Source organism: Apiospora phragmitis, assembly GCF_038363925.1.
Source record: "Apiospora phragmitis strain CBS 135458 chromosome Unknown utg000011l:1.0-3236445.0:1.0-3240683.0, whole genome shotgun sequence".
Lineage (NCBI taxonomy): Eukaryota > Fungi > Ascomycota > Sordariomycetes > Amphisphaeriales > Apiosporaceae > Apiospora > Apiospora phragmitis.
This window is the reverse complement of record NW_027117411.1, coordinates 1997710-2012426: the sequence shown is the minus strand read 5'-3', so window position 1 is coordinate 2012426 and position 14717 is coordinate 1997710. Positions and strand designations below refer to the sequence as shown.

At 50.8% G+C, this 14717-nt stretch overlaps 4 protein-coding genes across 4 annotated transcripts; 3 read left to right on the top strand and 1 right to left on the bottom strand.

Moving 5' to 3' along the window:
* Positions 1 to 204: 204 nt before the first annotated feature.
* On the top strand, positions 205 to 2194 carry PG994_013380 (uncharacterized protein; the record flags this gene model as incomplete). The annotated part of the gene is made up of 2 exons (XM_066864789.1): positions 205 to 1428; positions 1499 to 2194. 2 exons carry the CDS (start codon positions 205 to 207, stop codon positions 2192 to 2194), a joined length of 1920 nt encoding a protein of 639 aa, XP_066709750.1.
* Positions 2195 to 2669: 475 nt separating this feature from the next.
* PG994_013379 (uncharacterized protein) lies at positions 2670 to 3719 on the bottom strand (the record flags this gene model as incomplete). The annotated part of the gene is made up of 1 exon (XM_066864788.1): positions 2670 to 3719. One exon carries the CDS (start codon positions 3717 to 3719, stop codon positions 2670 to 2672), a length of 1050 nt encoding a protein of 349 aa, XP_066709749.1.
* Positions 3720 to 5977: 2258 nt separating this feature from the next.
* PG994_013378 (proline-specific permease) lies at positions 5978 to 7699 on the top strand (the record flags this gene model as incomplete). The annotated part of the gene is made up of 3 exons (XM_066864787.1): positions 5978 to 6138; positions 6213 to 6938; positions 6985 to 7699. The coding sequence occupies 3 exons, from the start codon at positions 5978 to 5980 to the stop codon at positions 7697 to 7699; spliced, it is 1602 nt and encodes a 533-aa protein (XP_066709748.1).
* Positions 7700 to 10366: 2667 nt separating this feature from the next.
* PG994_013377 (uncharacterized protein) lies at positions 10367 to 14081 on the top strand (the record flags this gene model as incomplete). The annotated part of the gene is made up of 4 exons (XM_066864786.1): positions 10367 to 10459; positions 10514 to 10957; positions 12823 to 13262; positions 13331 to 14081. 4 exons carry the CDS (start codon positions 10367 to 10369, stop codon positions 14079 to 14081), a joined length of 1728 nt encoding a protein of 575 aa, XP_066709747.1.
* Positions 14082 to 14717: the final 636 nt, after the last annotated feature.

Sequence of the window (14717 nt, the reverse complement as noted above, 5' to 3'; positions counted from 1 at the left end):
TTTAGCCAGTCAAACTGCTGTAAGATTTTCCACGTCCTTCTTTGTTCCTAACACAACAGGCTGATGCTTCTCTCCAGTGCCATCCTGAACTGAACCATTGTTTCATCTTCATCTGTGCTGTCTTCGCTGCGACGAAGTTCAGAAAGCGAATAAATTTCGCGAAGAAGGCTTTGTTCATCCTCAGGTTGCTGGAGCTTGACCATCATGAAGCACAACGACGAGCAGGGATCGAAGAGATCCCGCGACCGAAGCATGGACTCCGATAAGAAAGATCATAAGGTCGAGGAGCCAGCCCCCAAGCGCCGCAAGGACGACTCCGGACAGCCCTCCGCCTCGTCCGCTTCCACACGAAACAGCCCAGCCACGGGCAGCTCGACTCTACCACGACGCCCTACCCAGAAGCCGGCCGCTTTGTCTCTCCCCTCCCCATCCGCGGCAATCCGAGCAATACAAGAGATGCAGGCGGGTCAGCGTGATGCCGAAAAGAGCACCCCCTATAGCGGCACTGCCCGAGCCGGAAAGAGCGCCGCCTATAGTGGCACTTCTCGGACCCAACTACCCAGTGTCCCGGCTCACACTAAGCCTGCCTCCTCGAACGGTCCCTCTATCTTGTCGAGAAACAGCGCCTCGAAGATAAAGCCGCCCACGCACACACCCCGCGTTGTCCGTCAAGTAGTCAAGTCCGTGCCCGCGGCCACTGCCCCATCGGCAGCAGCCAGTGGCGACGGCTCCGGTCAGACCCGCGACCGCAGCAAGGAGGTCAGATTGAGCAAGGACGACGTCTTGAAGGCCACGGGCGCCGACGATCGCGACCTCAAAGAAGCGCGCGAGCCCGAACCCGAGCCCGAGTCATCAACAAGCGGTACCGGACCTGTTGCTTCTACCAATGCTGCCTCATCAACCGACTCCAAGAACGCATCGAGCACAGCAGCCACTTCATCCGCGGCCGACACCGACGATGCCGATGATCTGCCCCCGAAGATACGACCGGGTGAGGCCCTGCAGGAATTCCGCAAGCGACAGAAGGAGTTCTACCAGCGGCCCCCGCGGCCCCCGCCCCCCTTTCAGAGCATTCCGGGCGAAGACTCCGTAGTTGCCTACATGCGCAAGGAGGAGCACCGCCTGGCGATGCAGCGCAGCACGAAGAAGAAGTCGACGCCCGTTCACTACTTCGACCTGCTAGACCAACAGAACAAGGACGAGAAAGACAAAGCCAAGGAAAGTGGCAAGAAAGATAAGGTTGGCGAAGAGGCGCGCCAGCACGAGGGCGAGCATCAGGCATCAGCAAGCGGTACAGGAACTGCTGATTCTAGTACTGGTGCCTCTGCAGGCGACCAGAGTAACACGTCAAGTACCAACGATACCAACCTGCCCCCGAAGAGACAGCCGGGCGAGACACTAGAGGACTTCCCTCGCCCGAAAGAAGGAGTTCAACCATGGGCCCCCGCCCTCCTTGGAGAAGCGAAAGCCGGACGAGACCATGGAAGACTTCCTCGAGCGTCAGCAGAAGTACCGACAGAAGTACAAGATTGGGCAGAAGAAGCCCGAGCAAAGTGGCGAGAAAGACAAAGTTGGCAGAAAGGGAGACAATGGCACGAAGCACCAGAAGTCCAGCGTCCAGAAAACCCAGTCTTCTGGCTTCAACTATAAGGCCATGCCGCTCATAAACCAAGACCGCGACCCGGCGTCGGGCATCGACTTCCCCAAAGAGCTGTTCGAGAAGCTGAAGGACCTCGACGTATCCGTGAAGGATGACTATGACAGCAGCGCCCTCGCGGCGGGCTACTCGGCCAACCCCGTGTACATCATCGTCCTGGAGCAGAACCGGCGCCAGGCCTTCTTCAGCGTGTTGGCCACGGTGCACGGCATGTCCAACGCGAACCACCTGGCCCTGTCGCTGTTCCGCCAGGAGGTGCCCAAGCTTCTGCCCGAGCTGCGCACCTGCCCCGGCCTCGGCCACGAGGACGAGCAGGAGCCGCTGGCGCAGCTGCACGACCGCCCCGACCGGAACTGGACCCGGACCGTCTGGTACAAGGCGAGGGGCGACATCCGCGAGAACACGCGGCTCGCCTGGTATGTGGACCGCGACGGCGAGCAGAAGGGCTTGGTGACCCTGAGCGCGGCGCTGCCTCGGACGGAGTTCCAGGTGACCGTCAAGGTGATCAAGCACTGGATGGTTTTAGCAACGTCTTGAAGTGGGACATGTTTTGCTTTACACATGTCACTTGGTGAGCCACAGTGACAGACATCTGCTTGCTATTATGCTTGGTTGCTGCCTGTTCATGGGCTTGATATTTTGTTACACACAAAGCAATGGAAGGTGCTAGCGGAAATGAATTATGATAATGCGAGAGAGAGATGATGGCGAGTGACCAAAAGGATATCGGCGAGAACCAAAAGAGGATTTCGGCGAGATCCCAGACATCCGAACGGGATTATATGCAATTGAATAAAAAAGAAGAAAGAAAAGAAAGAGAAAAAAAGGCGATGGCATTATGGAAAGCGTCTAAACGACAGTCCCTTTGATCACATGGACTCCGAGGACGCACACTGTACTATTAGATAGAGAAATGAAGACTTGATAAAACCCACCGCGATACGATACGATACCTGGTGAATGAAAAGGACTGCGCAATATTGTCTCAACTCACCTCGTACATGCTTCTTGATCATGCCTTTGTAAGTTCACCAGCCGGTACCGCCTCTCTTCTCTTCTTCTCCTTGTTACCTTGCTTGGGGTCCTTCTTCTCCTGACGCACGTTCTTCAGGGCGCACGAGACCCGGATAGACGTGCTTCCGTACTTGGCCTCCAGCTTCAACGTCGAGGCGTGCGTGAATTTCCAATCACCCTTGTACACGAAGCGACGCTCTCGCTCTGCTTCCGTCTCCTCTGCGGCCTCCCCCTTGTTGTTGGCATCATCGCCTCGGGCATCCAGTTTAACAGTAGGCGAGCTATCAATAGAAACCTCATCCTCGTCTTTGAGACCAACACCTTTCTCTGCTGCGTTCTCCTCGGAGCCAGCGGCGGCGGCAGCACCACCAACCCGTCTCAGGGGCGTCGATTTGAAGGCCCGAGGGTGATAGCGCGCCATGATGCGCAGCACCTCGTCAATGGCATCCCTCAAGCTTCTCGAAACCTGGATATCAATGTTGCAGCCGTCGACCTCGTGGACAATGACAAAGACGGTCCCGGGCGAACGGTTGGGCTTGTCATTCCGCGCGTGTAACTTTTGGACGTGCTTGCGGTACAGCTTGGCCGGGTAGTGTAGGTCCCTGATAGGCGTAATCTCGGTCGCCACCTCTTCTTGCAACAAAGGGGCCGCTTTGGGCTCGATGTTTGGGATGGCTATCGCAGGTGGTGGTAGTGGTGGTGACTCAGCAGCTGGTGTGACTTCGGGGGCCACGCCTGGTTTAGGGGTCTTTTCTGCGCCAGGTGTTGTCTCTGGTCGTCCGGGTCCGATATTAGGATCAGCTGGTTCATTCTTGATCAGCCTCTGTTTTAGATATCGTAGCTCCTGCTCCGGCGACAGCGCCGGCCTTCTTCTAGGTCTGGGGGATCTTGCAGGACCCACAATAGGGCCTTCGTAGTAGCCAGGATAAGGGATGAATCCTGAGGCCGTCGCACCATTTCCCCAGCCGCCACCATAATAAGTGACTGGATAGGGCACTTGACGGTAGGTATAAGGCTTGAGCTGGTAGGGATATTGTGGGTACTCCATTCTCATACATTGGTTCAGGCTGTGATTAAATATTGGGATCTGGGGGGTCGCGTGTGATGTAGTGAAATTGGGATTGCCCAGCGGCTCGTTCCTGGCGCTTGCTCGAAGGATTATGCGAAACTCCAAGGTTCAAGGACTTCGGTAAGATTGGAGGATGGTACCTTCCTTGCGCCGGATAAAATGGAGAAACCGGAGAAGAGTTCCAGAAGATAGTGAGAAGTCGGGGCAGCGTTGTGGCCAGCACAATGAGAATACTTGATGACCAAGAAGAGCTTGAGGGAAATATAAGATGAGAACATAAAAGTAGAGATTTGGTGAACTTTCCTAGCCATCCGTACCACCGCGTTCGGCCTCCGTAATAAACCCTGCCTTCGATTGCCTCATGGATAAAGAAGATGGGAAGGTCCAATTCACCAGGAATAATTTTGATCAAGTAACTTTGTTAATTAAGCACAGACGTGGACTGTGATGCTTTGAAGTTCAAGTGACTACCATAACTGATACAAAGGGATGGAGGAGTTGAAGAGGAGTGAAAGACGTCCTTTCATCCGATATGGGCCTTGCCATACCCTTGAGGCATCGGTTGGTCTGGCCAGGGGGCACAAGGAGGCTGATAGATGCCAGCGCAGAAGATATTTCCCAGACCAGCACCGACGTCGCTGGGTGATGTCGTGGGTCAGGGGTCAGTAAGTGATTAGTCCGGCTTGGATAGTCAGGAAAGAACGGCGCAATAAAACGGAGTAAGCACCTGGGTGACGTTGATGACACAGCGATATGTAGGTGCTGCGTGAAAGTTGGCCGGCATGAGCACATCATGCCATTACTATGTCATGGGCAGCATACCGGCATCGCATATACGCGCATCAACAATGTTGCGGATACTCCTTTTCATGGGGAAGCGGTCGATCCCATTGAGCCGGTCTAACTGTCTATGGCTACGTGCATCCCGTATCGGAGGGACAGGCGGTGCCTGGATCGTGCATCTCGGAAAACCGCGGCTATGACCCAGGCAGGGACTTATCCCAAGTGCCTGTTAGTCCACCTGCATCAGATAACAAGGATCCACTGTTGGGGTCGAACCTGGATTCTGCTAGCCATAGTGCGACGCTGCCCAGAAGATCCAGCAATGCCAGACTGCCAGAGGGCCAGTGTTGCGGCCCTACGACGGGTGATATCTCGTGCAAACCACAATTGATAGAGAGAAATCGAGGTTTCAGCTGATTCATTATCAACATTCACATTATTAGCGACGAAATTAACCAAGTAATTACTGGATGAGCTCTGAAGACGTGCAATATCTCCGAGACAAGGAGTGGCTGTCATATCCCCGTCGTGAGGATGGGGCGAAGTATGTAAGCACCTGGCCTTACGCGGCAGACCCCGTTATGGGTTTTGGGTTGAAACTGGGTTCGAGGCTGGCCAATGACCAGAGTCCTTCTAGGAGCAAGTGAACGACATAGAGGACCTAGATCGGCTTAAGGTTAGGGGCTGCTTACTGCTCGGAGCTGAATCGTGCAAGGCAAGACAGGGCCAGCAAGCGCAGACGGCACGCCAGGAGCCCGAGGCCGGTTCTCGCTGTCGTGCATCCCAATTAGAGGGTCCTTACTTTAGACAATTTAATTAGGCCGTGAGCTAAGCAGCAGTCTTGGGAAAGTTCAAAGGCGTGACGTAAAGATTCGGCCGGGACCTTGCCGAGTTAGGCATATGTTCGCGATAAGGATCCGTTTTGGCTGGTAGGTTATCTGCAGGATCACTGATAAACCCAAGGACGAGCCAGTAACTGGGCAGTATCTGCCCCGTATCAGTCCAGGGTGGTACCCAGATAAGTCAGGGTAGCTTCCCCACCTCCACCTTTGCGCGACCCTCAGAACCCCCGAAGCTGGCCGCTCCTCCACTTCTTCACCAAGCAGCAGTTGCCATTGACCTCTCACAACACACGCTGCCCTGTCTGGGCCAGAAGCACTGCCAAGATCTCGGCTTAACCAAAAATTGGCCTATCTAACCAGCCCCGGCCTTGTCCCATTACGTTTGCCAATGACTCGAGATGGCAGACGTTGCATCAAATAGTCCGGGGTCGACAGCTCTAGCCCCAAAACAATGATGGGGTGAATTAATTATGGGCGATCGCCTTTATCAACTATATATTTTTCTCGTCCTTTCGCACTCTCTCCGTTCATCAATCGGGCTTTGGAGTTCTGTCATCTCCCATTCCGTTGTTGCATCCGCATTCCTTTCTTCAATTCTTACTGTTGCCCACCATGTCCGGCATTAAGGATGAGTACAGCAGTGCTGAGCAAGGCGGGGGAAATGCGCTCACAACAACCCGTTCGGCCGGAGTCGGCAGTCTGCTCGAGGAACACGACCAGCTGTCGCGAAGCCTGAAGAGCCGACATATTCAATTCATGGCCCTTGGCGGAGCGTGAGTACCACCACCAATCCAGTCGAACATTGTCTGCGCAAGTACACATCGTGGCTGACCGCTCCATCCCACAGCATCGGTACGGGTCTTTTTGTTGGGTCTGGCGCTATTTTGGCCCTCGTTGGCCCTGCTCCTTTATGGCTTGGCTATTTGAGCATGATGATGCTCGTGTGGGTCGTCATGAACGATCTTGGTGAGATGGCTACATACCTGCCTCTCAAGGGTATCTCGATTCCCTACTTCGTCAATCGCTTTGTTGAACCGTCCCTGGCTTTCGCCGCCGGCTGGAACTACTGGTACGCCTACGCCATCCTTGTCGCTGCCGAGGCTACGGCCGGCGCCATTCTTCTCGACTACTGGGAGACCCCTGTCCCCACTGCTGTCTGGATCACCATCATCCTGGTCGTTACTTTGATTCTCAACATCATTGCCGTCGAGGTTTTCGGCGAGGCCGAGTTTTGGTTCGCCAGTATCAAGCTCATTACCATTGTCGGTCTGGTCATCCTCGGAATTGTGCTCATGTGCGGCGGAGGCCCGACGCACGAAGCCCTCGGCTTTAAATACTGGTATCCAGGCGCACCAGGTGCTTTCAAAGAATACATGACGGGGGGAAATACTGGTCGCTTTCTGGCGTACTGGACCGCCTTTGTGCGTGCTGGTTTTGCCTTCATCACTAGTCCTGAGCTCATTGCCCTGGCAGCAGGAGAGACGGTGGCTCCACGAAGGAACATTCCCAAGGCGGCCCGACGATTCATCTATCGACTTGCCGTCTTCTATGGAGTGTCCAGTCTGATCATTGGGTGCATTGTGCCAAGCACGGATGAGCGTCTCCTTTTCTCCCACCAGCGACGCCTCGGCCAGTCCTTGGGTTATTGCCATCCAGAATGCTGGCATCGGTGGCTTGAACCATGTCATCAACTTCTGCATTCTGACCTCGGCCTGGTCCGCTGGAAACGCTTTCTTGTACTCGGGCAGCCGTATTCTTTACAGCTTGTCCCTGTCTAGCCAGGCGCCCAAGTTCTTTGCAGTAACGACGAAAAAGGGTGTCCCTTACCGAGCCGTTCTCGCTACCTGGCTGGTCGGCTGCCTGGCGTATCTCAATGTGAGCAGCAACGGTGCCACAGTGTTTGCGTGGTTCAGCAACATCTCCACCATCAGCGGCTTCATTGCCTGGATCGTCTGTCTTACCACCTACCTCCGGTTCCGAAAGGCCATGCAGTTCAACAACTTGTTGCAGACCATGCCGTTCAAGACTCCGTTGCAGCCATACGCAAGTTACGTTGTGCTGTCCCTCATCATCATCCTCACCCTAACGAACGGCTTCCAAGTCTTCTTCCCCAGCGAGTGGAGCGTGTCAGACTTCTTGGCCGCTTATATCACCATTCCCATCTTCCTGGTGCTGTATCTCGGACACAAGATCTGGTTCCGAACACCGCTCTGCAGGAAAATCGAGGATATCGATTGTTTCACCGGAGTCAAGGAGATGGACGAGCTCGAAGCGATGGATGAGAAGCCGATCCCGAAGAATTGGGTGCAAAAGGTGTGGTTCTGGATCGCGTAATCAGGATAGAATCTTAGATTTGGTTTGGTCGACGAGAAGAGCGTCTTCTAGCTGTACACAACATGTTTAAACCATCTTAGATATCGGGATTGGGGCCAGCGGGTAACTAGATTCCTTAGAGAGCAAGTGATACCCCCTACATCATTTCAGCTCCGGGTCTAGGGGTTGTCTATTTTGAGTTAAGCGAGTTTTGCTATTTCAAATGAAATTCATTTTTACAGTTCATAAAATCTTGTCAGCGTCAGTGATTGTCATTACTCCCAGTGAATCTGGACATGCGAGTCCTGAAGGTTTTTAACCCTGGAAAACCCCATCTGTAGTCCTGCGTATATGAGCTTCTTCGGTCAGGAGCTATTACTGTCGTACTTCGGTTAAAAGGGGTAGGGGTCGGAGCACGTCCCAGGTGTCGTCGGTTGTGAGATGTACCGAGACGGTATTACCCGTGACTAACTTCGCGACTCAAGCAAACAACAAGAATCATGATTTCCGTTACAGTGATCAACGAACAACATCCTCAGCGGGTGGCGTACACCTTACCCGCGACCTGATGCAATTATACCAGCAGGATTGGGGAATGGTGTACCGTAAACATGAGATGTTGGAACTTGAAATCCCAGTCAACATAGGCCTCTTATATATGTATTTGAACATGTCGATGTCCGGTCGAACTATTCCGTTATATGAAGTGTTTTGTCAAACTGGTAAAGGGGAAACCCCCAAGTGATAAAGGATCTTACTGTGCAAACTCCAGACCCGAATCCCGTAAGTTTGCTGGACGGTCGAATCGCAACAGGCTTAAACCCTGTGAAGAACACCTGGTGTTTCCATGACATGCCGGTCAGTTTGTCGTGATGGCTTTGTCGTAGGGGGAAGCACCATGGGATGTGGCAAACACCCCTCGAGCGCCTCGGGCGATAATAACGGGCCATTGTGCGTGCGCACCAGGCAGTCTTGTTCTCCTACAGAAAGTTCAGCATCTGTCAAGCAGGCGCTGCGTAATCAGAGAGACATTGAAGTGCTACCAGACAACTCGCCCAATTATTCCTGGATATATAGTTATATTATAACAGAGACAGGAGAAGGAAACAGCCAGACTTGGTTGCTATGGTGTGGTCGCCATGGCTGGTTTGGCCGCTGGCGGTGTCGGGATTGTCATCAGAAGTGGCCGTCGTCATCCAGACATTGCCCTACCTCGTCTGCCAACTCCTCCCGTACGTTGGACCCTACTTTGAAGGGTCGTCCCTGGATGCCAATAAGGCGTCCGCTGCCTTCTTTTTCCACCGCTAAGCCAGCTGACGGTGCTACGGTCACACCATGTAATGGCGACCCCTAAATTTAGATAGCCCTTGATAGCACCATATATAAATCAGTATATAAACCAGTTAGCTTTTAATTTATAGTTAATTAAATAATACTATCTTTTTCTTTTTCTTTTCCTCTTTTTAATAAGCTGTAAATTTAACGAGTTAATTTTATAACGCGCGATTTAAAATATTATAAATAACTCGTTAATAAAATAAGCTGCTAAAAAGTATAATATTTTTAAAATAACTTTAAAGGCTTAGATTCACGGCCGTAAAATTATAAAATAACGAAATAAATCTTTCTAAGCTTTAATAATAGCGGAAGAGTTTTAAATCGTAACTTAATACTTTACGTAATATAATTTAAACTACTTATTAGCGTACGTTATTTTTTAAATATTCGCTTAATAAACTTTTTTAATTAACGAGATTAATATAATACTCGGTAAATATTAAATTAAAAGATTTATTACTCGCTATTTATTTATCGGTACTATTTTTTAAAAGGATAAATTTCTTAAAGCTTAATATAACTTCCGTAAAAAAAATTATCGAGTTTTTCAAGCGGCTTAATAATCCTATTCTAAAATCGATTCCTTTAAAGTTTCGGTTTAATATTAACGAGATCGGTAACTAGCTCGGCTATAAAACGAATATAATAATTATTAAACTTATTAAAATAAAAAGAATATTAATTATAAACTCTTTTAACTAAGAATAAGCTTTTATAGTCGAATATAATAACGCTTTAAGCCGAGCCTTGCCTCCTCTTATTATATTTAAGGGTTAATAGGTCTAGTAATAATAGTTTCTAAAGGAGGAGGACTTACTAACGAATATTATAAAGAATTAAGTCTTTACAGCATCCCTTAAAGGCTGGACTAACAAGGAGCTAGCCCTAGGTATAGCTAAATAAGGTCTTTATCCCTTATATAAAGCTTAAAAACGAGGACTAGTATCGGCTTATTATCTTGAATAATTACGCTAGCCACGTAAGCGAGGATTTTATTATAACGTATTTAAAGTATAAAATATAGCTTCTCTTCCTTCCGGTATACTCGTTGCACTTATTATAACCCCTAGATTTTAATCTTTTTAATATATTAAAAGATATTTATTATTAAAAAATAACCTTATATTATATAGGGCTTAATAATATAAATATAAGTAAAAAAGACTTCCTTTAATACTATAAACTAAGCACCCTAACCACTTCGCCGTCCTACCACATAAGCAGCTACCCAAATTGACTACCGATAAGCGAAGCCCCCTGACCCCCTTTTCGCATATAAGTCAGCATCCAACCCCCTCATCAAAAATCGGAGGATACTGCCAGAATCGTCACTTCTCGTGCTTTTTAGCCATGCCCATCCCAACCCCCGAATCCGCCATTCAGCGTGCCATTTTGGCCGTACAAGCTGGCGAGTCAGAACGTGCAGCCTCTAAGAGATTCAAGGTACCCCGAGCCACCTTGCGGGACAGAATTAGGGGCAGACCGACCCGGACCGAGTCCAAGGAGTCCGTCAGGACCCTCTCTTCCGCCCAGGAGGAATATCTTAAGACCTGGGCTATCCGACAGGCGCAGCTAGGCCTTGCCCCCAAGCACAATGTGTTCCGGCTATTCGTCGCCCGGCTACTCAAGACGGACCAGCCCGCCCTGCCCCTTGGAATCCACTGGGTGAGGAGGTTCATCGCCCGTCACCCCAAGCTGAAGACCATACTAGCCACGACGATGGACTTCCGACGCGTCCACTGCACATCCGAAGAGAATATCCAGCTTCTTTTCTCTACTTTGGGGCAGGATTTCATCAAGGATATTCCCGCCCGATTCATCCACAATGTGGATGAGATTGGCAGCACTATGGGCCTAGGTAACAATCACCATGTGATTGGCCCGGCCGAATTGGCTAGGATCTTTATCCAGGATACCGCCCATCGCGAGTGGGCGACTGCTGTAGAGTCCATAAGTGCAGATGGTATTGCTCTTCCCCCTTTAATCATCTTTAAGGGTGCTAGGTACAGCAGCAGTAGTTTCCAGACCGCGGCGACGATTTCTACGACCTGCATATGGATCTTCAGGACTGGCTTTTCGCCTGTTCACTTAAAGGATGGACTAATAACGAGCTAGCGATGGTATGGCTACGGAATATCTACCTGCCACGGACGAAACCGGAGGACCCGGAGCAGTGGCGGCTACTTATCCTAGACGGCCACGGTAGTATATTTACCGGCACATACTTCCCACATGCTACAGCCCTTAAATCTAGGTCCCTTCTCGGTCTTAAAGCGGAAAGTCCGGGATACTCTAATACTCCGCTGTCAACTAACGTTCAATATGAACGTAGGCAAGGCTGACTTTATTTGGGCATGGCACCGGGCCCGGGAGTCAGCTTTTAAGCCTAGGGTGATAGCTAGCGGGTGGCGGGCTACCGGGATCTACCCACGAGACATCTCTAAGCCCCTGAACTCCCGGCTACGCAGATACGAGCAGGGCCGCGGCCAGGAAGTGGTCCCTTCAGGCCCCAGACAACTTAACGACCAGCAGACACCTATCCGGGAAGCGCCTACACCTACCAGCTCCCGGCACATACGTCAGATCGAAGCCCTAGCCCGTAATGGGGATGTTCAGCTTGATGGAACCCATAGGAGGCTGCTGTTCCGTAAGCTCGGAAAGGGGCTTGACTTTTTGAACGCTCAGTTGGCTGGATTGGAGCAAGAGAGGGACCGTTTACAGGCTGAGCTAGATAAAGCACGTAAGCCCAAGACCCGTCGGGCAGTTAAAGACCCTAACCGGGCCTTTGTTACGATGCAGGATGTGATGGCAGTCAAGGATGGAATGACAGGCCAGCAGCATGACCCCCAGGATGAATCAGGGGAAGATAAGATAATCTAGGCTATTAGCTCTAACTCCGAAAGTGATTCTGATATTGCCAGTTATATTAAGGTAGAAATCCGATAAGATTGTATTTTTCCGGTTTTTTTTTAAATAGTTATTGGCAAAATAAACTTGGGTTGCGATATGGTCTGGTGTTGAGTTTAGGTGACTGCTTATGTGGTAGGACGGCTAAGTGGTTAGGGTACTTAGTTAAAAGGTTTATTTTTTGGCCGTATATAATAGCTGGCGGCTAGGCCGTAACTAATATATTTTTTCGCGATATTAATAAGCCTTTTAATAGCCGGAACTGGAGGATAGAAAACTAGGTAAAGGTAGAACTATTTAAACCTCCCCCCGACGTTTTTAATAAATAATTCTCTTTTATAGCGTTACTAATACTTATAACTAGCCGTAAAATTAAAGAGTTAATAGATACGCTTAGTAGTAATAATATTATTTTCGATAGCGCGACGCGCCGGGTTTTATTCCGAAAGCTCTAAAAAAGTTTAAATATTTTAAACGGCTAGATCGGCTAATTAAAACACGAGAAGTCACTTTTAAAAAATAATCTAAAAAAGAAAGAAGTAAAAAGAGGAAAAGAGTAATACTTAACCCTAATTAAAAGTTTACGCGTATACGAGATATTATAATAATTAAAAAAAAATAATGTTATACTAGAACCTTAAGTTATTACTCTTTTATTATTAGCGTTAAAAGCCGTTATAATTAAATCTAACTTTAAATTTAAAATTAAAAGTGTTATAAAAACGTTTCGAGACTAAAACGATATTTTTAAAAATTTATATTAATTTTTAATTAAATTATTCGTATTATTATTATATAGTATTATTATTAGTTTTTGGGGTCGCCGTTGTATGGGGTGACCGTAGCACCGTCAGCTGGCTTACTGGCGCTTTATCGTGCACTGTTGGGCATACTACCAGTACAAGCCCTCCCCCATCGCAGAGAAACCCACCTTCGAGCCCTCCCGGGACGTCGCCGTCATCGTCCCCACCGTCGAGCCCAACGACCCGACGTTCAAGTGCTGCCTGGAGTCCATCTGCGCCAACACGCCGGCCCGCGTCCTCGTCGTCACCGTCGGCAAAGCGCTGCATCAAATGGCCGAGGACGCGCTGGCTCCCCTCTGCGAAGCCTACCGCGGCGTCATCGACATCCAGGTGCACTATAAGCTCGTTGCGAACAAGCGGGACCAGATCAACACCGCCATCGACCGCATCAAGACCCCCATCGTGTTCCTCGCCGACAGCACCGCCATCTGGCCACCCGATTTCCTGCCCGCCGCGCTGGCGCCCTTTGAGGATCCCGGGATCGGGCTCGTGGGCACCCGCAAGCGCGTGGAGCGGCTGAAGGAAGGGAGCGACTGGTGGCGGCGGGTTTGGAATTTCTTGGGGCCACGTACCTAGAGCGCCACAACTTCGAGTGCATGGCTAGCAATGCGATCGACGGCGGCACTTTCATCATCAGCAGCCGGACGTGCGGGATCCGCACGAGCATCCTCACCGACGGCGAGTTCCGCCGCGGCTATGTCGACGAGCACATCTCGCCCCTCTTTTTCCGTTTCCTCGAACGTTTCGCCCGATGGCTCGGATTCAACCCCGTGATCGGCCCCCTCATCGCCGACGACGACAACTACATCCTGCGCTGGTGCGTGGACCACGACATCGGCGTTAAGTTCCAGTCCGACGCCGGCACCGTCGAGAACGACTGGGCTGCGCCCTGCGTCGTCCGCATCGCCAACATGGGCACGTACCCCCGTTACCTCGACCAGTGCCTGCGGTGGGCGCGCACCACGTTCCGCTCCAACCCGCGGTCCCTGCTCAGCCTCCGCGCATGGCGGCGGCACCCGTGGAGCATGTACGCCGTGCAGCTCGCGACTCTGACCAACTTCCTGGCGGTGCGCGACCCCTTGCAGATCTACCTCTATTGGCGCACGTCGTGGTACAGTAACCTGGGGCTGGGTATCTTGGTGGTTTGGATCGTGGCCACCAAGGTCGCCAAGCTGATCCCTTGGTTCCGGCGCTACCCGGCTGACCTTGTTTTGCTCCCGCTTGCTCCCATATTCGGGTGGCTGCACTCGGGGATCAAGTTTCGTGCCATGTTGACGTTTTGGAATGTGGAGTGGGCTGGCAGAGATCTCGACAAGATCAATCGGCAGGCGCAAAAGGGGGAACTGAAGAAGTGATGGGTCTGGCAAGGCGCTGCGGTTAGTCGGTGGAACTTAATGGCGTTCAGGCGTTGGTCCGGAAGGAAGCCAGGGATAAGTTTTCTATTAATAGGTGGCGTATGTAACCAGTAATGATAATGACCTAGATGGAAAGGATATCAACCTTTCAAAGGCCAGCTGCTGACGGAACGGCGCCGTGCGCGTGGTGACGACTTTGTTCTGAGCCCCTGATCCTTGTAGGCTTCGGTACCTGAATGAGGATCAAGGAGCTGGAGCAAGCAGTCATATCGACTGCATGCAAACTGAAAACTATTTATGGTTCAAGGCAAGCATGTCCCGTTCTACAGTACAGGACCTTGCATCCTTGAATAGATTGCGTATCGTAACGCACGATGCTTACGTTAGTCAGCGCAATTGATCCTGTTGCTTGCCATGTGTGTTGGCGCTACAGGGCTAGTATTGGGGGCTGCCAGGCGTCTTTTTGGGGGTTGTGCCACTCGGATATAAGCGCTGGAATTCACCGACAAAAGTCGGGGAATTGTTGAAGTTCGGCCGATCTTTTCGGCATCTGCCTGCCAATGCAATGGTTTACCTTCGAGGCCAAGCCCGGAACGCGTAACTCGTTAGAAAAATGAAGAATCCTCTTTCTTCATC